General features: G+C 42.7%; 1 protein-coding gene across 1 annotated transcript in view; it reads right to left on the bottom strand.

The window, feature by feature from the left end:
- Positions 1 to 899: 899 nt before the first annotated feature.
- Positions 900 to 26,364, bottom strand: part of DNAAF9 (dynein axonemal assembly factor 9) — a 68,045-nt gene continuing 42,580 nt past the window's right edge. Inside the window, exons 23-37 of the mRNA XM_040065571.2 lie at positions 25,542 to 25,630; positions 25,225 to 25,323; positions 24,848 to 24,965; positions 23,967 to 24,055; positions 22,802 to 22,960; positions 20,281 to 20,406; positions 18,303 to 18,340; positions 13,851 to 13,986; positions 13,419 to 13,505; positions 11,889 to 11,995; positions 11,130 to 11,204; positions 10,774 to 10,976; positions 9,010 to 9,075; positions 8,608 to 8,701; positions 900 to 7,180 (exon numbers count right to left, since the gene is read on the bottom strand). Coding sequence (XP_039921505.1) covers positions 7,068 to 7,180; positions 8,608 to 8,701; positions 9,010 to 9,075; positions 10,774 to 10,976; positions 11,130 to 11,204; positions 11,889 to 11,995; positions 13,419 to 13,505; positions 13,851 to 13,986; positions 18,303 to 18,340; positions 20,281 to 20,406; positions 22,802 to 22,960; positions 23,967 to 24,055; positions 24,848 to 24,965; positions 25,225 to 25,323; positions 25,542 to 25,630 — 1,599 coding nt within the window. The 3' untranslated portion in view covers positions 900 to 7,067. The remainder of the gene's footprint in view (positions 7,181 to 8,607; positions 8,702 to 9,009; positions 9,076 to 10,773; positions 10,977 to 11,129; positions 11,205 to 11,888; positions 11,996 to 13,418; positions 13,506 to 13,850; positions 13,987 to 18,302; positions 18,341 to 20,280; positions 20,407 to 22,801; positions 22,961 to 23,966; positions 24,056 to 24,847; positions 24,966 to 25,224; positions 25,324 to 25,541; positions 25,631 to 26,364) is intronic.

Genomic DNA, 26,364 nt, shown 5'->3' with positions numbered 1-26,364 from the left:
CAGAGCCCCCCTGATCCCCCTTTTCTCCGGGCTGAGCCCCTTTCCCAGCTCCCTCAGCCTCTCCTGGAGCCCCAGACCCTTCCCCAGCCCCTCAATGTTTGTCCTGTACCTGGAGACCCCAAATCCACCCCCAGCCCTGCAGGTGCCAGCACAGGGGACGGGCACTGCCCTGGCCCTGCTGCCACCCCAGTGCTGCCACAGAAATTCCTGATTTACAGGTGGGAGCTGCTTTCCAAACCCAGCTGCACAGCAAGGAAAAACTCCTGGATTTCAGCGCAAAGTTCGTGCCCCAGAAGCTGCTGTTTGATGTGCACACCTGGAATCTGCAAAGCAGGCTGGACTGAACAGAAACTGCTCATAAAAACCAAACAGAGCCCAAAACCTCCACCCCAAACAACGCAAAAGTGATGCAAAACACAGAAAATCAGCTGCAGGCTCAGTTTAACCAGCAAAAATCGGATTTATGCTCAGCCCCTCCGGGAAAGAAGGGTAAGGTGGGATTGTCCTCTCCATGGCAGCCAGATTTGAGATCCATGGATCTTGAAGCTGCATCCTCATTTCTGTGAGCACAAGGAGGAAGGTTCAGCACCTCCCTGTATTTGTAAAATCTGTAAATATCAACTTATGCTCGCACACAGCTGCTGAAAAACAGAGACAGCAGCACAAAGCAGATGAATCTTCTTCTAGTTTGAATTTTACCCAATTAAAAGCCCAAGCAAGGCCTAAACTTAAAATAGTAGCTAAAAAAAAACCCCACAAAACCTTAAATTTTTATATTTTATTTGAATATAAACAACTCAGCTTTCTACCAGTTTAAAAATTTTAACTGAACACCACTCAAAGTTTAAAAATTCCAGTTCAGGAACCTGTGAGTTTATTAAAGGAGTCAAAGCCAGGCAGTGGATGGATACTGTTTATTGGTTCTTTCCATCACATCTGAGTTACAGGTGTAAAAGTCACACAAACTGCAGGTATAAACATGTAAAACAATACAAAAATAAATGGAAAGGTCATTTTATATTTACTGAATCAAGTTGTGTAATAAATACGAGAGGCAAAAAGCTTCAATCACACCGTTCAGCTGAACTGAAGTTACAGTAGTGTTTGTAAATAACACGTTTTTAACTTAAGAGTTGCAAATATTAAAGCATTGAGAACTAGTATAAAAGTGAATTTTGGCACGTTGTAAAGTGAGAAGTGTTAGGTCAGGATCCGGCTGTTGTGTAAAAACGAAGCGATTTCTCACGAGCTTTCTGAGGTACATTTTTAACAACCTAAGATTAATTAGATCAACCTCGTGATTCTACCAACTCACAGTTCACAATTCACTATACTAGTCACAATTTATTTTTTTTTTTCCCTTTTCAAGAATACCAAAGTATTCCAGAGCTTAAATCTGTGCAAATTCGGACAAGTTTCAATTAAAAAATAACAATAATTAAAAAAAAATACCCACCCCAACTTATCGGGGAACCCTCGCACGCAACTTAACTCCTCCCTGCAATCCGGTGTGTTAATTGCAAAGTGTAAAACTGGATTAATCCCAAATTGCACAGCTTAAAAATTCAAATACTCCCGGACTGCAGAGCAGCTCAAGTTGCAAAGGTTCCCCTGCTAAGTTTGTCACATTAGAACGCCTATAACTTCAGTAACTTCTGATCACACTCATTCTCGGTGAGGAGACAGAAAAAGAAAAAAAAACACCACCACAAGCTGCTAACAGAGGTCAGCAAAGCGTGGAAACCCCTTGAGGACTCTTCAGCACTTCCCAAGCTCAGGAATGCCTGGACACAAATTCTTTTCCAAGTACAGTAAAAGAGAAAAGGAAGGGTGTAATGGCACTTTTGCTGTATCCAAACATCAGTGGGTTAGAAATGGTGCTTTTTTTGTTGTTGGTTTAATTGTACAGTAGCAAAAAACAAAACCAAAAAAAAAATGTTCAAACCTCCATCCTTCGGAGTAGCTCCATCCTCACCTCGACTTCTAAGGAGTGAGGACATCAAACCCCCAGGGCTGGGGATTCCATACAGTACAATCAGCTCTGACCAGAGTACAAAAGTTACGTTCTTCTTAAAAAAAAAAAGAAAAAAAAAATTCAAAAAGCGCTGCTGATCGTTAGAATCGACTCCCAAAAAATCAGCAACTGCTCTTCAACAGCAGCAGCATCAGGCATTTACATATTTCAGTCCTCAAAGAGTTTTCTTTTAAACACTTTAACCATTTGTGCTAATACTTGTCACTAGGTTAAATTTTTAAGTCCTTTCACCAAAACCGTTATTTTGGTGGGGTGTAACCCCTGACATCCATTTATTTGGGGAATAAATGGCGTCATCTGCAAGGCACTACTACATTTAAAGGATACCATTGTCACAGTTTCACTATTTCGGTATTTTTTTCCTTTTTTTTTTTTTTTTTTCTTCGTTCTGGTTGAAAAGTCACAGTTGAAAAATAAAGGCTAAAAAAAAAAATTGAGGTAATCAATTTCTTTCAATACCAAAAGACGTGAATTGAGCCAGTACCAGTCTGGTGAAAGGTCTTTTTGTAATACACAGCTATGACCATAGAGCACATGCAGCACAGAACAGGAGGGTTCTAGGCCTTTCTTCTGAGCTCTTCTGCTCCAGTTTTTAAGGAACAGCTCCAATTTGCACAGTCACACCCCGATTATTTCTCTTTTTTTTTCTTTTTTTTTTTCCCCCACAGGGCTTGGAATTGCAGCTGGATCAGCCCCATCCACATCTTGATTTGAGAGCTGCACAAATTGGAGTTCTTAAAAAGAGTTCAGCAGAGCGAAAATCAGCTACAGCATCCTCATCTATTGTTTCAATCAATTGCACTTAAATCTACTCTGTATCCACTCATGAGTTGAGACGAAGCCTCCACCACGTGCCTGCTGTCCCAACCCCTGGAATTTCTTCCCACATCACATCCCACTACTCTAAAAATATGGCTTTGCAGATGAGAGAACCGGGATCGGAACCGCCGGGTTTACACGGAGTTCAATTGGCAAAGCAATTCCAATTGGGAGTTCCATTTCCTAACGCCCCTCCTTTATTGCAGCGCTACCACCAGGAGTTGGGGGATTCCTAAAAAAATTCTGGGCCGGGAAATAAATTTCATGCAACCAACTGGATTTAGCTGTAAACCCCTGGTAGCCACCCCCTGCCCCAAAACCCACTGCTAGCTACCTTTGCTCTACAGGCACTACAGGATATTAAGACTAAAATTTAGCCATGCATAGATAAAACTCACAAGCTTTATCAGGATTGCTCCACACTTGTGATCCAGGGAATACATCCCAGGAAAGCCTAAAAACACAAACTAATTGCTGGCTTTTACTGGCCTCTAACAGGATACAAGTAGGTTTTTTTTATATATAAAGTCTCGTGGTGTGCAAAAAAGAAAAATAAAAAGTAAAGTAGAATATTGAAGTCTTCAATTCAGACAGCTTTTTAAATCTAGGAGGAGAGAGAGGAATGAAACCTTATCAGTATTTCTATCCCAGCCTGCAGCACCTGGAATTCCACCTCTGCACTGTGGAACACTCACAGGACGGGCACCCAGCAACAAAGACCAAAACCGCTTAAAAATGTGCTTCAGGTCACTGAAATTTCATATTCCAAAGGTAAAAAATACATCTCTTTAGTAAAGCATAAACTCTAATTTCACCTCAGGTTTGACGGCAGGGGTTAAATATCCTTTTCCTGCCATTGGATGAGGCTGTGCAAATACATTTGAAGTATTTTAAGTGTCCTGCAAGAGATTTTTTTCATTCCATTTCTTGCTGTATCGCAAACATCTGGTCAGAAAGAAAAGCTGCAGTTGCAGTAAAAGATCGAGCTGTCCCTAAGGCAAAGGAATATGAAAATAAAAAAAAATTCCTGCTGGGCTGTTCTCACCTAAATTCTGAACACGTGCATGCTAGAATAATCTCCTCATTCAAATAAACTCCAATAATTACCTGTAAGTAGCTGCTAAGGTACTTTATAATCCTTCAGTCAGGGATTTATAAAGCGTCCCTTAAAACGATACTGAATTAAGTCAGGACAGGCTGCCAGCATTCCTGTTCTGTCATTTAGGAACTACAAAAATTCTGTTGCAAGTACTTAAAAGCTGATTTCTCACCAGCACAGTGAAATGTTACGGTGTGCAAACTCTCCTGGAAGCTCCACAAACAAGTTCCTGCCTCTTTCAAGTAACATCCTTTGCTATTTTTTACCTTTGGAAATCACTCATCTCCATGAAAAAGAATTCTTCAGCTGAAGAATCTCCCCCTTGCCTTGCTTAGTTTTTAGGACTGAAATAGGAATCCTCCAGGAATAATCTAAGCAACAGCAAGGTGCCCATTGCAGCCAGCCTGGAAATATTTTCCAGAATCCCAATGAGAGCACTGGGAAGAAATTAAGATTTCTCCACTGACTTCACCCTGAAATGTATAAATAGCTTTTCTTTAAAGTCAGAATTTCAAGTGCAGACTCAAACTGTGCTGAGGTTTTGAGATGGGCTGTGCCCTGGCAAAGGTGGGGGCGGGAGTGTTCCCCCAATTCTTGCTTTGGGAACATCCTGACAATTCTGGGATTGGGGACTTTTCTGAGCAGTTCCCACTGTTTGCACAATTTTCACTTTGGGAATGCCCTAGCAGCTGTGGGATTAAGGACGCTGAAAAAAGCCTTCCCCCATTTCTCACTTTTGGGAACACCCTGGCAGCTGTGGGATCAGGGACTCAGTTCTGAGGTTCTCCCCATTGTTCCCCCATTTCTCGCTTTGGGAACACCCTGACAGCTCTGGGATTAGGGACTCTTCTGAGTTTTTCCCACTGTTTCCACATTTTTCACTTTGGGAATGCCCCAGAAACTGTGGGATTAGGGACTCAGTTCTGAGGTTTTCCCCACTGTTCCCCCATTTCTCGCTTTGGGAACATCCTGACAGCTCTGGGATTAGGGATTCTTCAGTTTTTCCCACTGTTCCCCTATTTCTCGTTTTGGGAACATCCCAACAACTGATGATTAGGGACTCTTCTGAGTTTTTCCCACTGTTCCCCCATTTCTCACTTGGGAAGATCCTGACAACTCTGGGATTAGGGACTTCGCTGAGTTGTTCCCAGGGTTTCCACATTTTTCACTTTGGGAATGCCCCAGAAACTGTGGGATCAGGGACTCAGTTCTGAGGTTTTCCCCACTGTTCCCCCATTTCTCGCTTTGGGAACATCCTGACAGCTCTGGGATTAGGGATTCTTCAGTTTTTCCCACTGTTCTCCCATCTGTCACTTTGGGAACATCCTAACAACTGTGGGATTAGGTGCTCATCCAAGCTTTTCACATTCCCCTATTTCTTGCTTTGGGAATGCTCTGACAGCTCTGGAATTAGGGACTCAGTTCTGAGTTCTTCCCATTGTTCCCCCATTTCTCGCTTTGGGAACATCCTAACAGCTGCAGGATTCGGGATTCTTCAGAGTTTTCCCCATTGTTCCCCCATTTCTCACTTTGGGAACATCCTAACAGCTGCAGGATTCAGGATTCTTCAGAGTTTTCCCCATTGTTCCCCCATTTCTCGCTTTGGGAACATCCCAACAACTGTTGATTAGGGACTCTCCTGAGTTGTTTTCCACTGTTCCCCCATTTCTTGCTTTGGGAACATCCTAACACCAGCAAATTCAGGGATTTTAATTTTTTTAATCATTCACCTCTTGCTTTGGGAACACACCAACAGCTCTGGAATTAGGGATTTAAATCTGAATTTTTCCCACTGTTCCCCCATTTCTCGCTTTAGGAACATGCCAGCAGCTGTGGGATTAGGGACTCAGTTCTAAGTTTTTCCCATTATTCCCCCATTTCTCGCTTTGGCAATACATCAACAACTGTGGGATCAGGGACTCTGAGAAAGCGTTCCCCCATTTCTCGTTTTGGGAACACACCAAGAGCTGTGGGATTAGGGACCCAATTCTGAGTTCTTCCCATTGTTCCCCCATTTCTCGCTTTGGGAACACCTGACAGCTCTGGGATTAGGGACTCTTCTGAGTTTTTCCCACCGTTTTCACATTTTTTTCACTTTGGGAATGCCCAGCAGCTGTGGGATTAGGGACTCAGTTCTGAGTTTTTCCCACTGTCCCCCCATTTCTCGCTTTGGGAACATCCTAACAGCGGCAGATTCAGGGATTCTAAGCTTTTTTGAATCATTCTCCCACTTCTCGCTTTGGGAACACACCAACAGCTCTGGGATCAGGGGCTCTTCTGAGGTTTTCCCACTGTTCCCCCATTTCTCGCTTTGGGAACACACCAAGAGCTGTGGGATCAAGGAACCAGTTCTGAGTTCTTCCCATTGTTCCCCCATTTCTCGCTTTAGGAACATCCCAACAGCTGTTAAGGACTCAGTTCTGAGTTTTCCCCACTGTTCCCCCATTTCTCACTTTGGGAACATCCCAACAGCTGTTAAGGACTCAGTTCTGAGTTTTTCCCATTGTTCCCCCATTTGTCACTTTAGGAACATCCCAGCAGCTGTGGGATTAGGGATTCTTCTCATTTCTTTAATTATTCCCCCATTTTTTGCTTCAGGAACACGCAAATGGTTCTGGGATTGGGGACTCTTCCGAGTCTGTTCCCCCGTTTCTCGCTTTGGGAACACCCCAATCCCAAATCCTGAATTCCCCCACTGCTCATCACAGGATGCTCCTGTGCAACCATTTCCAAGGGACACCCAGGGACTGTTTGATATCTGCACCACGGCCCAATTCCACAATTGCACTCTGACCTTTTTGTTTTTTTAGGAAATTAATCCAGTTTTGCTTCTTTTCTCCTCCTCCTTCTTCTTTTTCCCCCACGTTTCCACCACAAGCCAGAGATTCCAGGTGATGCTTTGTACAGTCTGGAATTAAGGTGAAGTGGAAGCAAACCTGACAGTACAAACAGCTAAGCAGTTACCGTGTTAAATGCCAACCTTAGGGGAACGATCCCTTAGTTTGGGAAGGAGTGCTGAAAACAGACATTTCACTCGATATCTCATGAGTCAGGAGGACAAAACAGCATTTTTGGTTCCTGCCACAAGGACAGAAACACCCAGGACCCACGGGCTTAAGTCTTCTGCTCAAAGAGGTCGTGGTACTCCTGCTCCTCCAGCTCCCTGTTGTACTTCTCGATTTCCCTGTTGGCTTCCTCCAAGTAATCGTTCATGAACTGGTCCATCACTGGTTGGGAAAGGTGAAGGAAGAACATTTGTGCAAATGGGATTTAGTAGAAAAGAACATCCAGGTTTGAAGGAAGGGTCAGTTGTGGGACGCTCAGTGAAAGCAGAAATTTAATTAATATATTACTTTCTGGAAGTCTACAGTCAGAGCTACCACAACTCAGAGTTGCCAGGGAATAAAAAAGCTGCAGAAGGAATATTTCCTAGCCAGGAGGAAGGATCTAGAAACAGCAGAACCACAGCACGGTCAGATGGGATGTTAGGAAGAAAATCTTCCCTGGGAAGGTTACCCAAAGAGATTTTGGACTCCCCATCCCTGGAAGGTGCTGGAATGAGACCAGCTTCAAGGTCCCTTCTGACCCAAACCATTCTGGGACTCGGTCAACACATTTCCAGCTGTTCTGCTGAAGCAGAAGTCCAAAACTCTGCCCAAAATTCAAATCCCCTAGGAAGGGTTAACCAGGCCTGCAGCTTTCACTGCCAAATACCAAGGGGGAGGTGGAGTGAAGAATCCTGGAATGGTTTGGGTTGGAAGGAGTTTCAAGATATCTCATTCCACCCACTGCCATGGGCAGCATCTTCCACTATCTCAGATTGCTCCAAACCCCATCCAACCTGGCCTTGGCCACTTCCAGGCATGGGGCATCAATAATTTCCCAGTGAATATTGAAGTGCAAGTTTGCTGTCGGGTTTTGTGCCCTGCAAACAGCAATCTGCTGGTTTAAAATATTGAATTTGTCCCACAGGACACAGAAAATAACTCTGTTCTTATCCCAAAGCAGCATCACAGAACCCACCCGGATTTTTACCAAGTTTGGTGAAGTTACTGTGAAAAGCAAACTGGGAATATGAAACCAATTTGGAAGCTGGTGATCAAAGACAAAGCAAGGGGGAGTTGTGAAAATGAGAGGAACACAGAATCATTAAGGCTGGAGAAGCACCCTGAGAACATCAAGGGCACCCAGCACCGCCAGCGACCCGTGTCCCCAGGTGGTGACCAAGGACAACAGGAACAGTGTTCCAGCACTGGAACCTTGGCAAGGAATGCCAGGGCAATGCTAAGGACAAAAATATGATTGTTTTCACTTGAGTGTATGCAGACATAAAAATCACATTCATTTGCAAGTTTTATCAGTCGTGCCCAGGCATTCAGTGCTGTTACAGCACTATTTGGTTTGAAAAATATTTCTTTGACAAGCTGTGGTCCATAAATTTTTCCCTGCGTGAGCTCATGGGCAGTTTGGGGTTTGTTTTGTTGGTTCTATTCTGTTTTTGAGATCTTATCTCTCAGAAAAGGTTTTAACACTAAGCTTTAGCTGGCAAGGAACTGGTTCTTTACCATATCTGCTTCGGCATTTTACATAACAGAGCTGCACAGTTCACTGCCTACCTAAAACCTTCCCCAAAATGCCCCATTTTAAAGGATACATGGATGATAATCCATTTTGTCACCAAAAAAATTCACAAATTGAGTCCCATTGTAAAAATAACCAGCTGGAAGTGGATCCAAGTGGCGTTTCACCTGCAGCAGGAAAGAAGTCAAATTAAACACCTGTAGGGACAGTCTTTACAAACTCAAATAGATAAAAGAAAATAGAGGAGCCGTTACAGCAACCAAAGATTGTCAATTTTACACCTTCTCCTACTTTGCAGAGTGAATTTGGAGCTCTGAGATCAGATTTGTATCTCAAATCCCTCCTGGACAGCTCCAGTTGTGCTCCAAGTACCTCCAAAAGGGCTGCAATAATTTAGTGCTCCATCACCCAGATGGGTATTTAAGGGAAATCAGCCAAAAGAAGGGTTCATAAATAAATTATTGCTTTGACTCACGTGAATGTTTTTGATTTCCTGAAGGGTTAACATTCCTCTGGTTTTCAGGGCTTTCCTCTGAGGCTTCTGTATGAAGAATGAGATTCCAGTTATGTGACTACAGTTATGTGACAATGTGATATCACAGCTTAGTTAGTTTAAAATAAAATAAAATAAATTTTAAAATACATTTTAAATAAATAAATAAATAAATATTAAGAAAAACACACACAAAACAAAAAGAACCCCACCAAATATTTCAGAATTTCAAATATTTCAGTGTATTTCAGAAATTCACATCTAAAATTATTCAGTTCTATGAAGGCATCCACAACTGTGTTCTGAAAACAAAAGTAAAAATTCACTGATCGTAACAGAGAACACTCAGAAATTAAAAATTCTCCAAGTATTTTGAACAAGACAATTTAAATAGAGCTTTACTGTAAGAAAGCTGGCAGAGGAACAGAAAAACAACTTAGTTTTGAGTCTGAGAAATTCTGTAATCCCTTTCTTTCCTGCAGCATGTGGTAACTCTTAGAGCTATCTGAAACCCTCAATTAGCCATGACTGTACAAAAAGTGTTTATAGCCTTGAATTGCTCAAAGAGGAAACACTTCACACTTGAGATAAGCATTTAAGTTCCAAGTTTTCACAAAATTTAAGTAGTATTCCACACAGAACTTTCTTACATGGCAAAGCATTTGTCTCCATATATTACTCTTGTGATAAGCACGGAGGATGAGATAATCAGCACAGAAAATTGATTAATTCCCTGAATTAACACAGGGAAACAGGAGATGAGAACTTGAGCATCTCAGAAACCTCAGAAATCTTAGAAAAAACCTCAGAAAACCGCTCCAGCCACAGTCTGAAGGAAAAACCCTTCCCTTCCCACACAAACTTTTGGTGACCAAATTTACTGTGGATTTACTGTGTAAATCCTAATCCACATAGAAGTAACATGGAGTATTTTTAACTTACAAACGTTCCAAGAAGTTCCACTGGCACAGTTTGGCCAGAGGAGCTGTGGCTGCCCCATCCCTGAAGTGCCCAAGGCCAGGCTGGATGGGGTTTGGAACAATCTGGGATTGTGGAAGGTATCCCTGCCCATGGCATGGGGGTGGAACTGGATGGGATTTAAGGTCCCTTCCAACCCAAACCATTCCAGGATTTTATGGATCTGTGATTTTATCTATCAGCTGCGGCAGTCCCTCTGTGCAAACTGTGCCTTCTGAGCTTCCTACAACAGCCACATTCCCTGCTCCCTATTGCATGGACACATCAGCCATGCAGAAATACAACACTCGATTAATTAAGGGTGACAAAATGAACAGGACTCCACCCTCCATTTCAGTGGATTACTTCCAAGGAGGTTTAATTTAGTGAATCAAAACAAATTTTCAGCTTTGCCAGCGTTCAGGTACTTGAAGAAGGTTTATTTCACAGCACACTGCAGCCCTTGGCAATCACAGCTCAGCTAAATCATCCAGTGTTTATCCTGGACATAATCCATCTGCTCAAGCATTCAAGAGCAGATCAATCCATGAATAAGCTGTAGCAAGCACTAAAACAATACAGAGATTACAACACACATTTGTAAACTCTTAGTCCCCTTCCTGAAATCCATTTGCACCCTAGAATGTCAATACCTCGGTAGAAGGAGGAAAAAAAAAAAAAAAAAGAGATTAATTAAGAAATCCTAATGCTTCATGGAGACAACTCGGATTTTTCCTTTGGTTGTTAAGAAATGCCGAGCACTGAACAAAAGGAAACCTGTCTACAAACCTGTTTTGCAGTTTCTCTGAGCCAATCTTTGATATCCTCTTCCTTCAGGGAGCAGCCAATGAACACAAGGAAATATTCCTGTTGACCGCTGCAGTCTCTGGGATCATTTCTGGAGTCAGGAGGAGTTGGTCCCTCTGGAACAGGCACCAGGCTTAGGGAATTTGCTGCTGTGTTGTGACAGACTTCAATGACTTTATCAGCATCTAACAAGGAGAAGACAGAAGGAAAACTGATGATCGCTCCTCTAATCTAACATCAACACTGGTGCAGACAGAATCCGGGACAGAAATACCTTTTTAAATACCCATGGCATGCAGTTGTGATCACAACACCTCAGAGGAGTAATTTGCCCTTACCTGAAAACTTCACTTTGCCCATGATGTGGTAAATGTTTCCAGAAAAAGGACTTGGCTTGAGCAACGATTTAATTGCTGTTTGAAACAGAAGATAAACAGAGATTATCTCAACTTATTTTTCTTCTCCTTGGTGGAGCTTCTGGTAAAACCCGTGCAACTGATCTCTAATCCACATCTCAGTGCTTTTAAAGGAAAAGCTGCCATGTGCTTTGGAAATCCCACTCTGTAACATTTATTTTCTCGTTCTTTGCCGTGGAGTTTGGGAAATAAGCTGTGTTTGGCACAAGGAACCCTCACAGTGCGTGTGTGGGAGGCAAAATCCTCCTCTTTAACACTAAAGGAGAGAAGGAGAGGCTTGATAATGTATCTGCTCTAGAGCTGAGCCTGTTTTCTAGTAGCTCCAAAGAATGATTTGGCAAAAAAAGCAGAAGCTGATGGTCACTTATAAAACTGCATTTCAACACTACCAAGTACAATGAAACATAAAATAAAAAGCAAACACAGGAAGTCGTTGCAGTCCTAGAAACCAAAAATTCAATTAGATTTTCATCCGAACAAAAACCATGGGACAACTTCCCAGAGCAGACACTAAGGAACAGAATTTACTGTACTTTTAGGAAGGAAAGCTGAGTTTTCAATTAAAAGTTAACTTCAGCGGTGATTAAATAATAACTGCGTTACGTCAGTGCCTTCCTTCCCCTCTATCCCTCAGCATCCCAAACTTGGATTTCAATCAAGTCAGGCAAAGTTCATTGGTACCTTTGCATTTGGTCACAAATCGTGTTTTCTCCAGAGGGCGACTGAACCACACGCAGATCTGAACCATGGGAGGGAACACGGGCCCAGCCCCGTACTTGCCCTCGTACCTGGGGACAAAAACAAACACCTTCAACAGACAGAAATTACAGGAGCTTCTGCTTCTCACCCAACAAAGAACAGCTGCTCTTCCACCACAGATGAGCCTTGCTCAGAGGAAGGAAAACGCAGAGCTTTCTCCCCCATGGAAATTTGCTGCCAACAGCATTAGGTTGGTTAAAGCACTCAGGATTCCTTTTCGTAGAGTCATGAATTGGTTTGAGTCGGAATGGACTTGAAAAATCATTTCATTCCCACCCCTGCCATGGGCAGGGACACCTTCCACTAGCCCAGGGTGCTCCAAGTGCCATCCAGCCTCGCCTTGGACACTGCCAGGGACCCAGGGGCAGCCACAGCTTCTCTGGGCTCCCTGTGCCAGGGCTCAGCACCCTCACAGGGAAGAGTTTTCCCTAACATCTCACCTTAATCTCCCTTCTTTTAGCTTAAAACTCTTCCCCCTTGCCCAGTCACCATCTACCCATGTAAAAACTCATTCTATTCCTTTTTCATGAGCCCTCTTCATGCACTGCAAAGCTGCAGTAAGATCTCCCTGGATGCTTTTGATGTTCTTCTTGTTGCTCTTTCTTTCCCATCCATACTACCTAGATCCAATTCTTGCACACTATCATCAAAGTTTGAAATATTTTCTTTTCCTGCTCTCTCTCTTTGGCTCCATGCAATCCACGAGCAGCTCTGACAATATTAATTCAATATCCTCATCCCAAGCCTTGTGCTGGCTCACTCCAGTAGCTTTACTTGGCTACTTGCATCCAACTCAGACCCAGATTTATTAATAAAGAGATACAGAGGATTGCAAGGTAGGAGAAATAAATGATGTCTCCAGCACAAGAGTCAGGAGTTACTGTGGCTGCAGATTCCTGCCAGAAAGGTGCAGCACAGACAACTGCAACAAGATGTGTGAAAAGCCCCGAGCCAGGAGAAATCTCCCTCGGTGTTCAGCGGAAAGTTTGGTGCCACGTGGGTTTGTGCCTCAGCTGCGCCAAGGCTGTCACTGAGGTTCCTGGGTTTTGTGAATAATTGTTCTGCTAATGGCCAGACTGACAGAGCAAGTTCATTCCAGTAATGCTGAATAGCTGTCAGGATGAAATTACTCCAGTCATTATTGACCTCACCCATCCCAATCCTTCCCAGTTTATTCCCACAGGGTTCTTGCCTATTCTTCTGGAAAGCAACAGTAATCTTGCCATTGATTTAAATGGTGTCCAGAAAGGAGCTTTTTTTCCCCCCCATAAAAGGGCAGCAATCTTGTATCCACCAAGAATAATCATCAGCTCTCTTAAAAATGATTTACACAGCTGCTGCCTGTTCCAAATGAGTAGTCTCGGAAAAAAATATAAATGAAGTTAGTGAAACATTTTAATCTTCAAGTTAATTAGAAAAATAGTTTTAATACTTCTCAGTCTAGATACTTGCCAGCCAGGGTACATTAAATATCGAGCTCTCATCATCTGAGGATTTGAAAAACTGCTTTCTGAGAGAATTAATTCAATATCCTCGTTCCTGTAAAGAGATAAAAATGAAGATTTTCATTTTCTAAGTTAAATAAAATGGCCGCTATCTACTTACATAAAACATAATGTGCTAGTGACAGTGAAATTAAGAGCACTTTTCCTTTAGCATGGCAGTAACAGCAGCATAAATCACACTCTGCAAACAAAACACATTTCCTAACCCCTGTATTTATAAGCCCATAAATGTAAAGGGAAAATCCCTTTTGCACGAGAAGCAATTAAGAAAAATCTGCATTTCCTTCCTATAAATCACCAGAGCAAAAACAGGAGAACAGAAGTTTCTGAGTGCTCGTGGCCCGTTGTGCCAAAAGCGATAAATCCTGATTAAGGTTACCTCGTTACAATTCCATTTTCTGCCAGGATGAAGGAAACTCCAGGATTTGCTGCTCGGATCAGGCTCTGCAGCTGCACGAGGAGTGGGTGCCTCTGCTCTGTGGCATGACTCGTGAAAACCACGTTACTCACCAGTCCTGTGGAAGGAAATCAGGGGATAATTTACACAGCTCAGGCATGTAAACAGTGACTAAGAAACCATTCAGGGATATTCCAGCCATTCTTCTCTTATTTTCCTTCCCTCTCACTACATTCTTTCATTGAAGAAAAAAAGAAAATCCGCTACAACAACAACAAAAATAAAAAAAGAACAAGCAGAGAATGTTTCATCTAACAGAATCAATTTAGACTCAATCCATAGAATCAATTAATTCAAATAACAAAACCATACAAGATTCGATCTGAGCAGGACTATTTAAAAAAAAAAAAAAAAAAAAACACTAAGGTGTAAAGTCTTTTGGTGAATTCAATGTGCAGTAAGAGATTAAACAGCTAAAAATCAGTATTTTGGACACTCAGTTGCCACTTCCAAAAACAAGAGAAGGGTTTAGGGTTATTTTTTTATCTTTAAAGACTCCAAAAGGGTATTCAGACAGCAAGACTGAACCCACGAGGCATCAAAAAGATAAGAGAAAACCATCCAGGTAATTTTAGTTATAGGATCCCTGCTTTCCAATTACAGATGATTTGAGTTTCAGCTCAGTTTCTCTAAGAAATTGCAGTGTCAACACTTGGTGCCTCCCTAGGATGTCTGTATTTTCCTGAATGTGTGAAGCACAGAGAGGAAATGGAACGGAAACGGCCTCAAGTTGTGCCAGGGGAGGTTTAGATGAGATTTTAGGAAATATTTCTTCATGGTAAGGGTTGTAAAGCTGCCCAGGGCAGTGGTGGAGTGCCCATCCTTGGAAATGTTCATAGAACACGTGGATGTGGCTCTTGACATGGGGTACTGGGGAACTGGGCAGTGGGGATAGGTTAAAGATTGGATTTGATGGTCTTGGAGGTCTTTTCTAAGCTGAACAATTCTGTAGTTTTACAATAAACGTTATTTCTTTGCTCAAGACGTGCAGCCCAGCTCTGACACCCTCCTGTGACTACAGTGGAGTGGAAGGAAGAACAGAAAATCTCCGACATCCATGAACAGCTGAGCCAGGATGCATTTCCTCTGCCTCCAACTATTTAAAGCAAAGAACTAACAACTGATCACACCTGCTTGAAGCAATTCCTGGTCTTTACACAAGTCTTAAATCACATCAATCCCTGCAAAGGCTGCTTTATACACAAATTCCTGCACCAAATATTTCTGGGGCACTTCCATTGCATCACACACTCCCGAAGTCACTGCTCTTTGCATCGCTGACTGTTCCAAGCCAAAACTTTAACAGCACAAATCTCCATCACTGTATTTCTCTTTTCTTTTCTTGCACAGAAATTTCCACCCCAATCTCAGGTACATCCAAGTTTTCTCCAATATACACTTGCTCTTGGAGGAGGAGGGAAAGGGAAAGAGAACAGCAAGCACCCTTTGAAATTTAAGCCACGTGCAGGCATGAAATGATATCAAGTTTGGGGATATTAATCATGAAATTAGAAAAAAAAAAATGAATAAGATAATCATGTCATGAATAAGATAATAATTCCATCCCTGGAATATTCCAGGACCCCAAAAGAGTCCATGTGACAACTGGCAGCACCGTGCCTTGGAGAGGATCCACAATTGTCAAGGATTAAGCTGGAAAAGCTCCAAGTTTTTTTTTAAAAAAAAAAGACTCAGGGAAAAACAAATCTAGCAAATCACAGACCTCTGCAGCTCATCTCCTCCTCAGCACCCCTGATCCTTCTCCATCAATCTCTGCTCCCTGGCCCAGGGCACTCCCTGTCATTCCGGACTGCAAACTCCCACACAGCCCTGGAAGCAGGAGAAGCCTGCTCAGAGCCCAGGAACCTGCGAGCGCTGGCTCTGCTCACACCCAGCTGTAAATCCTGGAGGAGTTGGGATCACAGGCACCAGTTCATGACCCTGGAGTGATGGACAGGGAGTGCAATCCTACAGAAAAACACCTTCCTGAGAACTGGAAGGTGCCTCCAAAGCTCCAGCAATGAACAAATTTAACCTTTTCTATTTAAACCGCCACTGCCATCTCTGTTCCTAAGAGATGCATTTTGAAGACCACCCAGTTTTGTTTAAATCTTTATTTGCACACTCCTCTAAAGAAAAGAACCCTTGCAGCCTGGGGAATTCAGTGTTCAATGGAAGCAGGAAAGGAACAGGAGGGATGGATTAAAAATACATATGCCGCATGAAAATAATGGCTCCTCTTTGCTCCCAAACTTACAATGGGAATATTTAACAATGGTGACGTCTTAATTTTGTGTTCTATATGAAATTGTTTCACAAGGGATGACAGGGTGCCCTTGGACTAGGAAGGTATCCTCTTACAGCTTCTGTGCAAGACAGAAGGGAAAGAAAGACACAAAAAAAGAGACGCAAAAGGGAATTACAGCACGCAGATGGCGGCAGGATTTTTTGGAGAAGTTTAAGCAATTATGCACAGGATACTCATGTTGGTCACTGTGCTCGAGGCTTTGTCAGTTCTCCCCAATCCCCACCTGTCTCTGTGAGTCTTGGGGTCTCCAAACAAAAAATCTGGAAAATGTCACATTGGTAACATGCCCAGGGACCCCTTTGTTATAGAGAAAGGCAGCAAAAGGCAAACCCAACTCGCTCCCCACATTTGTAAGACTGCTCTGAGGAGAAGGTACAAATCCAAAGTGTAATTAATTCCTACTTGCCTGTGGCTGCACTTGGCTTTTTCTTACACCCACAGTGTTCTGTTTTCAGATCTGTACAATGCCCAGTGGAACACAGTCCCTGGAAGTGTTCAAGGCCAGGTTGGGCAGGGCTTGGAGCACCCTGGGAGAGTGGAAGGTGTCCCTACCCATGGCAGGAGCGGCACCAAATGGTCTTTAAGGCCCCTTCCAACACAAACCAGTCTGTGATTCTATGAATTATGCAGATGTAAATTCTCTACTACACACACGCCACATTTCTGCATCTGTCTGCAAAATTGAAGTGTGCCCCATTCTCACTTCAAAGCATGCTTTTCCTCCTGAAACTTTTAACCAAAAATTGCCCCTATTTATGTGAAACAATTTCTTCAGACAAAGGGACCTCCGGGCCATCTGATGTCACATTCTGTATCAGAAAACCGGATGACAACACTTTGCAACGTGCAGAAATTGCTCCCTGCCACAAGAACATTCCTCTAACCTCCAGTATTTGTAATTCTTGCAGCATTTTGACTCTAAGAAAATTAGCTGCTCTTGTCCCGGGCATTTTGCAGTTTCTCCTTCAACAATGACCAATTCTCACCCAATCCAGCCTGTACAAATTCACTTTAAGAAAAACAAACCTTTGCATATTTATTTTATTTATTCTTTCATAAAACAAAAAGGCTTTTTTTGCACTTTTAACTTCTCTGTAGCGATTGACAACTCTTTATAATCTTAACATTCTCCTGCTGTCTTTAAATTTACCCGGTGGCTGTACACAAGAGTTTCCCAATTCGGAGCACCAACATTTTTCTCCAAATAAAATACTGATTTATATAACAGCACCTACTTTCTCTCCAGCTTGTTTACAACTTCATTCTTTTGGGTTCTGTTCACACATGAAAAAGAATTGGCACAACTCAGGCAGCCAAGCAGAGCAATCAGAGTTTAAGCAGCCACAAGAAGAGCGCAGCATCCTACTCTGATTCTCCTACAACTGCATTTAAATACGAAGACAAAATCAATCCAACCTGGCCTTGAACACTTGCAGGGATGGGGCAGGGATTTGAGGGCAGGTGAGGAAGGATCATATCCCATTTATATGCCAACCACCTGCTCTAATTCCCAAGCCTGACAAGGAGGACAATGCAGCCAGTGATTCATCTCAGGATGTAAAACTGAACACACAGGTAAGGAAGGACCAGCCCTGCTGCCCAGCCGCTTTGTCTGCTGCCATGTGAGATGAGCCCTGCAAGGAGCCTCCAGGCCACACCAAGAGGAGGATTTGGGGAACAACGTCACCCCTGATTTTTCCCTAAAAGAGCAGAAATGAAAGGAAAGCTCCATTTCCTCACACATCCCCAAAGGAGGGTGGAGCTCCGATCCAATCCACTTCACCCCCAGTTACAACAGCTCAAGGTGAGCAGCTTAATTCGCGGTCTTAGGAAACCCATCCTGCAGATGAGGACTTCAAAATGGATCAAGCTCCAGAATTCTTTCATTTTCTGCCTATGAAGTTTGACAGTGCAGGCAGAGATTGTCTGTTCTTCCCTCCCAGAGTTCATCATGACCCTTTGGCTACGTGTATTAATAGCACAAAATAATAAATACAGATATTTATTTGGCCACATGGCTCGGTTATCGTTCTGTAGAGCTCAAAGTGAGGAGAAGTGACACATACCTTGTGAACACTGGTCCAAGAACTTGGGAAAAAGAAGCCTACAAAACCAAAAAGTTCACATATCAAGAACAGATATTATTATTTAAGTAAAACTTTTACATTCACTTGGACACTGACAGAGTCTCACGAACCAAACCATTTTCATGCTTCTTTTCCTCAATCCATGTAATTGCATCATCCTCACAGGTCATGTCTTTCAGGACTTTTCCCTCAAAAATCAGTTTTGTAGATGGCTTTAATTCCCCAACACATTTAAGAGCTAATTCCCACCATGCGATTTATTCTGTACTCTAAGGAGTCAGAAATGCTTCAATGTTATTTTAATTCTTATTTAAACAATAGGAATTTAAAGTTTGCCCTAAAGAATTGTGCCTTTCAAAGAGTGGGAACTTTCCACAGAGAGACTGGATGTACAGAATGCCAATTTCTGCTGTGTGTCAGACAAGTGACAATTATTTTCAGGAGTTTTATCATGGACACAAAACCTCCAGAGAGTATTTTACCCATTCCCTTCAACTCCCTCTCCCCTCCCCTGGTCTGCTAATTCAGAATGGGGAAAAGCTTCATCCCAGGCTCACAGAAGAGCTGGATCTCTGCAGTGCTGAACTCTGAGGCAGGAAAGGGGTTTGATTTTTTTTGAGTGCAAGTTCCAAGCCAGACACGAAATCCACTCCGTTCCATTCTCACAGTGAAATCACCACAGCTCCCCAACTGCAAGGTTTGCCAGGGGCACTGCGTGGCTACTTGGTAAATTCTCATCAGAACAAACTCCAAAGCAAAACAAAAATCATCTACAGCACAGGCTGAGCCTCTCCCTTCAACTGCTTCTGCACTTCAGGAGACAAACAGTGTTAAAGGACTGCAGGCTGCTGCTCTAACACTACGCAGCACCATGACTAGTAACACGTTAGTGAGTTAAAAATAAAACACAAATGGAACTTGCCTTTCCTCTAATTACGGAAAGAACAAGTTTAAACAGCACTCCAGCATCAATTCACCAGCATTTTATGTAGTCTTTGATATTTATTTGGTACCTCTGTCACGGAGACAAGAAGAAGCAGCAAGGTAAGGTCTATTTATTGACTACTGCAAAGCACAAGCAGCACGTTGGTTAGTGTTTAAGAACAGCCAGGAAATGTCAGGAATGCACTTTTAGAAACTGCCTGGGCAGTTCACCTCTAAGCTGTGAGGCACAGTTTGATCACAGACAGAAGCAGTGCTACCAACTCCGAAAACTCTAACTGCTGGAACTTACTTTTATCAAATCAGCTGCAAGGCACAATTAAAAAATTGGAGTGTTACAATTTTACAGATAGGTCTGAGAAATGATTTCCATGTTTGCTGAAGTCTGGAGCACACACATTTACTATGAAACCAAATTATTTCAAAAGGTCACTGACTTGGCTCTGCGACCATTTCCTCCCCACCCTGGCTCTGCAGTAACCCAGGATATCAGATTTTAACACTTGCAATGCTTTGGCTTCCGTGCTTTGTCATTCTCTTTCCCCATTTAAGGGATTGTTTCCCTTAAATTCCACATTTTAAACCTGCAAAGTCTTTTTAAACATCCAAAAGTAGTGGCGGAATCGATAACCCAACCTCAGATGCACGTCTCCATTTTTTGACTGACTTACACAAAGATTGCAAAAAAAGAGAATTTTTCGGAGGACAACTGACTGTCCAAATGTTACAAAGCCCTTAAGCAGGGGATTTGTATTTATATAATCTTTGTTTATTCTTCTAGGAGCTGAACTTTTATTGATATTCTATATAATTGTATAATCCAGTGGAAACCAAGTGCCACCCTGATAAACCCAACAGCACTTCCAAGTTCCTCCAAAATGGATTATTGAGCAGTTTTATGGGATTTAAGTCAGTTCAGTGGCTTTTAACCATCACAAATCACTAATTATTATAAAAGTGATACCAAAAATAAACATCTCTGTTCTTAAACCTGTAAAAATATTTCAAAGCACACCTGTGTTCCATGTAGCAGCTCAGAGGCTCCACACAGGTGTTGACTGCTCCAATGATGAAAGAAGATTTCACATCTGGGTCAGGGTGAGTCTGCAGAGCTTGCACAACATCAATAACATCAGTGTACCTGCAAGTAACAGAAATGAAAAATGGGTTCAGAGAACCGGAACGACACAGTTCCCCAGCCAGGAAGAAATCAATCACTCAGAGGAAAACTGGATTTCTAAAAGAGCTACCAGAAGAGATGGCAAGCAGCTCAGAACCTGGCAAATCCAGACAAATTAAGCAAATCCAGACAAATCAAGCTGATTGGAAGTTATATTGAAAATAAATTATTAACAACTCCAGAGAAAAACGGTGTAAACCTTGCACTGAACAACTGGAAAGTCCAGCTTGCAGGAAGCACAAAAAGCACAATGTAACACAAACATTTTATGCCTAATGCCAAGCAAATTAGGCACAGTTTGAGTCAAAAAAGGAATAACATAACAGCATCTCTCACTCATCAGCATCCCAAAGTTTCTACCATTAATGCATCAATTTGTCATCAGGACTTCGACCACTGTTGTATTTTATCTCTGTATGACATCAAGGCTCAGGTGAATCTGAGTTTTTAATTTCAGGTATTTATTTCTCAGTCAGTTACAAACTTTTCTCTGCTGTCAGTTATCAGCTGGATGGGGTATTAGGAGAACTCCAGCTACTCTAAAGCTGTCTATGCCAATATCCAACTATCCAGAAAGAATGGAAAACTTCCAGTTATCTGCTCCTGAAGCCAGTGCTGCAACCAGAGTATCAGTTATTTTGCCCATCGCTGGACTTTACACGATAAAAAAATCAATCTTGCTTCAACATGGAAAAAATTATGGTTTTAGCACTATCAGAATGGACCACAATAAAGAAAATATTGAGCTCCACTTGTACATCCTCGGTGAAAAGGATAAACTGGCAATCGTTCCAGCCAGGTCAGGGTAGTGCCTCCCTCACACTGGTTTTGTCACCTTCTAATGACTCAGGAGATGATCCTGGTTCTCAGATGCTGCATTGGAGATGGAAATGTCAGAGGTGGCTCAGTGCTCACCTTTATCCCATAGGGGAAAAGGCATTTATCCAAAACACATTCTTCCTCTGCCATCACCTGCTCTATGGGGCAACAGGAGATTTTTGACAGTCTGATTTCTGCTGGCAGCTCTGGAGTCAGGGTCACAGATCACAGAATAGTTGGGGTTGGAAAGGACCTTAAGGGTCATCTTAGTCCCTCGCCATGGCAGGGACACCTTCCACTCACCCAGGTGGCTCCAAGCCTGTCCAACCTGGCCTTGGACAACTCCAGGGATGCAGGGGCAGCCAGAGCTTCTCTGGGAAATCCATTCCAGGGCCTCTCCATCCCCACAGGGCAGAATTCCTTCCCCATATCCCATCCATTCCTGCCCTCAGGCAGTGGGAGGCCATTCCCTGTGTCCTGTCCCTCCATCCCTTGTCTCCAGTCCCTCTCCAGCTCTCCTGGAGCCCCTTTAGGCTCTGGCAGGAGCTCTGAGCTCTCCCTGTGTCGGGGTCTTACCCCAACATTGAGGTGGTTTCAGGGTCCTTGCTCCCCTGCGCAGCTCCGAGCCGAGCCGAAGGAAGAGACGGAGTTCTCAGGTTTAGATTTTTCAAGGTTGCATACTTCATTTATTAGTTCTTATCTTACAATTTTCTCGGAGTCCGACAAGATGTTCGCAGCTGCATGGATTCCTCACGTCTCCCCCCGAGCTGGGCTGTCCTTATCTTTTATACTAATTACTACGTATTTCTTGTTTACTATTTCTTACCAATGTCTATCACTATTACTAAAAAGGTCATCTTTACTTTGACCCAATCCTCACTAACTACTTTGTGCCACGTCAATGCAGCAATGGAGTGAGGGAAGAAGAAGGAGAAGGAGACAACGCCCCAGATTCTCCATCTTGTCCCCATTCGCTTCAATGCTAGGAACCTAAAACTACTATTTTCTCATTCTGTGATAAGCTAAACTACTATTTCTCACATTCTTGTGGCATGTAAACCTTCTCTCAGTGTAGGAAGTTTTTCCCATGGATTGAAATCAAAGCCAGTGTCTCTCTGAGCTCTGGGCTGGGGTCCCAGACCCCCCAGGGCAACCAAAGGAATGCCCTGGACTCCAACATCCCTGGAGTTTTCTCTCCTCCAGGGGAACATTCCCAGCTCTCCCAGCCTGGCTCCAGCCCTTGGAGCAGCTCCGTGGCCTCCTCTGGATTTGCTCCAGCAGCTCCACGTCCTTCTGGAGCTGGAGAAGCTCTGCAGCTGGGGTCTCACCCAAGCAGGGCACAGGGAATCCCCCCTTTTCCTGCTGCCCAGCACCAGGAGGTTCTGAGCTGTGAGCGCACACTGCTTCCAAAACGCGGAAATTGATGCTACCGAGGCTTTTCCCAAAGCGACAACAAAATCAACAGGGACAGGAAAGCTGAGTAAAGCAGAATTCCCTTATTCTACACCACAGTTTCAAGAGTTTGAGAAGCCTTTACCCTTGCAGCACCACCAGGAGCCTCTTGCTCTTCCCAGCGTGGGCGGGCTGACGGACGCCGAGGTTCTGCTGAGCCTCCAGGACCCCGGCCAGGAAGCGCTGGAAGTGGGAGGCACTGAAACACTCGGGACTGTCCATGGTCTGCCGATAAACAATCCACCTAAAACCACACACAACGAGGAAAGGAGCTCACGTGCCGTGACACAACAGCTCTGGTTCCTTCCTATGTCAAACCAATAAAGCAGAAGGAAGTTGGACAAGCCCAAAGATTTCGCATCTCTCATCGTGATCTCGTTCGGCTTGGCCAAGTGGGAAAGGGGGATTTATTTGGATTTCCATCGTTTCCAGCAGAAGCACATTCTTTATCTGACTGCCAAAGGGGTTTGTGGGTGGTTTTTTTGTTGTTTTTCAATAAAACAACGTCCAGCAGCTTTTTCAGAGCTGTACGTCGTATGAGTAACGCTGATCACTGGCAGCGATGCAGTAAACAAAAATTAGAGAAATCCAATTCAAGAGTCTGGGCATGAAAACATTTCACTGCAAAAATGGAAAGTAACAATGACATTTGCAGGAAAACATGAGGAGATGTGTTATTACACAACCTTCAAAAGTCACCTTACGTGTCTGCCCAATAACAGAACCACAAAACTGCTCTGAATCAACTTGATAAAATCAAGACATTGAGTTAAAAGTAAAAATACAGTGCAGAACATGGCTAAGATTAAATGCTGAGGTGTTTGGCTGTAAGAATTTAAAGGGTAAGACTTTTTTTATTATTATTTTCCAGAAGCATTATCCACACACAGAATGGCAAACTCCTACAGCAGATTTACCTTACTGCCGTTCAGTGGATGTCCTGAATATACCTCAAATCAGGCTACATTAAAAACAATGCTGTAAGGACTGTTAGTACAATCTTTTCTCAAAAAAAGATAAATAAAAAGCATTTTAGAATCACTACAAATCAATAAATGGAAACACTTCACCACATGGAATAGGCAACAAAGAAATCCCACGTGCTGTTCTTCTATCTAAACGAATAAATTTAAGAGCAGTGTGAAATTAGGTTTAAAAAACCACCAAATGAAACAGTGATTTTTTTTTTTTCCTTCATGCCAAGATGGTTTTTTTTTTTTTTTGGTGATCAGTGCAGATCATGCACCAACCTGCCATGCTCCTTGGTAAAAGTGACAAGGAAAGAACACAGGTCGCTGGAACGGCATCCTGGCAGCCCAGTGATGATGGTGATGATCACCTGCAACACAGGAACAGGGCACAAGGGAAGTCTAAACACCAAATAACCACAGAAGCACTGCTGCAGACGCCAAAAAGGCTGTTTCCCGTGATTCATGTAGGTTTTTCTTTCTTTTTTAAAAATCCACGGTTAAACCAACCTTTTAAAATCAGATTTAAAAACGATCCTAAGGGTTTATTAATTGTCAGAATGGTCTCTGAAGCAAGCCCCAGCAATATTCCAAGGAAAGATTATATTCCTGCTGCTTTGGCTTTGTTTTCAGCAGATTTCAAAAGCTGGGAAGCTCCAAGGCAATATTTTCTCTGAAAATGCTATTTAAAGCACGCCTTAAGTCAGACAATTGTTATTGCCCCTATAGAGAAAGGAGGGTTGTACAGATAATATCAGCAAATGTTAAATATCATGTGTTACCTCTATGCTATTTAAAGGACTTTTATGTTCCAGAGAACAATTCAGTTACATTATTCAGCAATTCATAAAAACAAGCTGCTGCTTTAGGGCAAAGTCTCTCTGGACATCAGAGAAAACACTTCGCTTAAAGATCTACGCCTCATTTTCTGCCTCTATTTCATCAGGCTGAAAGGCCATTTGCACTTTCAAAAGACTGTTTAAATGGAAAAGAATTAAGTCTATAACCAGGAAAACAAGGCAAAAAAACTGGTGGTGGCGGAGGAGGAGGCAGAGCATGGCTGAACGTGATCAGTATTTTATTACACTGCAACAGAACTACTGACAGAATATTCCAAATATCCTCTGTGAGGGCTAAAAATTTTTGTGGAGTTGTTTCCTTACCTTATCACCTTCTGCTTTGCTGTCAGAAATGGTTTCTGACTGTTGGAGAAGGATGGGAAGATGTGCTCTCATCACTGGCTTGGCACTGACGCTGCTGACTGTGAAGTGCTGCACAAACCTTCCAAAAATAAAAGGTTTACTTCCTTACAATTGACAGCAAAAGATTTCATCCATACAAATAGCTGGGAAATTACTAAAATAAGAGTATTAAAAGGTCAAGCTAGAGAGGAAATTATTCATCTCAGAATAAAAACAGCCCAGTTGTAAAGACAGAATTATTTAAGAAACATTTTTAGATGGCTATCACGTCTACCAAAAATATTTTTTGTATCATTTCTGACAGAACGAATGCCTCGAAGACAAAAGTAATTTCTCACCTCTCCAGTTCTGGAATGGCAGCAGACAGCTTCAGCTCCCTGCATCTTTCCCCAGAAGAAAAAGACAAGGCGCTGAAGAGCTTCTGAACACTGGAATGCCTAAAAGAAAGAAAGAAATGAATCAGTTAAAGGAGAAATCTAAAAAATTCTCTTCTTTAAACCACATGGCTACACACTAAGTGGTACCAACAAAAATAAAGCGAGTGTTGCACTAAAAATGCAACAGTTCTTTTTTTAACTATTATCAAAACAAATAAATAACAGCGTTTTTCTGACTGCAGCTTCTCTGTAACTGCACTGCAGTGGCAGGAACTTACAGCTTCTTTTGTTCCTCAGACAGGAATTCTTCCTGGACAACCCTTAGAGATAATCCTGAGTTTGTCTGGTTTTTCCATGAAGAGAAAACCTGGAAGAAACCAAATCAATGCATGAGCGTCATCATTTTCCCAAAGCTGCTTTGAATTTGTTGAGGAATTGGTTTTGCTCACCTAAAAAAAAAAATAGACACATTTTCACACACCATTAAGTATTGCAAAACAAAGGCTTTGCTGCAAGAGAAGCTGTGGCTGCCCCATCCCTGGAAGTGCCCAAGTGTTGGATGGGGCTTGGAGAAACCTGGGATAGTGGAAGGTTCCTGGGTGGAATGAGATGTGCCCTGAGGTCCCTTCCAACTCCAACTATTAAAGAATTCAAATCTACAGATCAGATTTTGCAACCTTTTCTGTAGCTAGATTGGAAGTGCTTTAGGAATTTACTGAAAGGGCCTCCCTGATAAAAATGTGGGTGTTTGTAGCCCAAGTGCTCTAGAGCAGGAACTGAATTAATAAAAGTCTCTTTGAAGCACTGCTGTAATTTTCATGAGGTGAAACTGCAGCAATCATTACCCGAAATTTAGGAAAAACTCAGTTCCCTCCCAAAAGAAAAGGAAAGCCTTGGTTCCTCTAGGGAATGTTTTGGCTCACACCCAATTGCTCCAGCCAAGACACATTAATCTGAACGGCACCGGGAACCTAGAAATCAGATTCAGATGAATCACAAAGTCCTGCCAGTGTTTGGAATTTCCCTTCTTCTTCATGAGTAAAGGCAACAGCCATTTTTCACAATAACTGTCTGCAAGACAAAACAACTGGGGGGACACAC

The sequence above is a fragment of the Hirundo rustica genome, chromosome 5 (assembly GCF_015227805.2).
Source record: "Hirundo rustica isolate bHirRus1 chromosome 5, bHirRus1.pri.v3, whole genome shotgun sequence".
Taxonomy (NCBI): domain Eukaryota; kingdom Metazoa; phylum Chordata; class Aves; order Passeriformes; family Hirundinidae; genus Hirundo; species Hirundo rustica.
The sequence above is the reverse complement of the archived record's forward strand: the minus strand, read 5'-3'. Positions and strand labels throughout refer to the sequence as shown.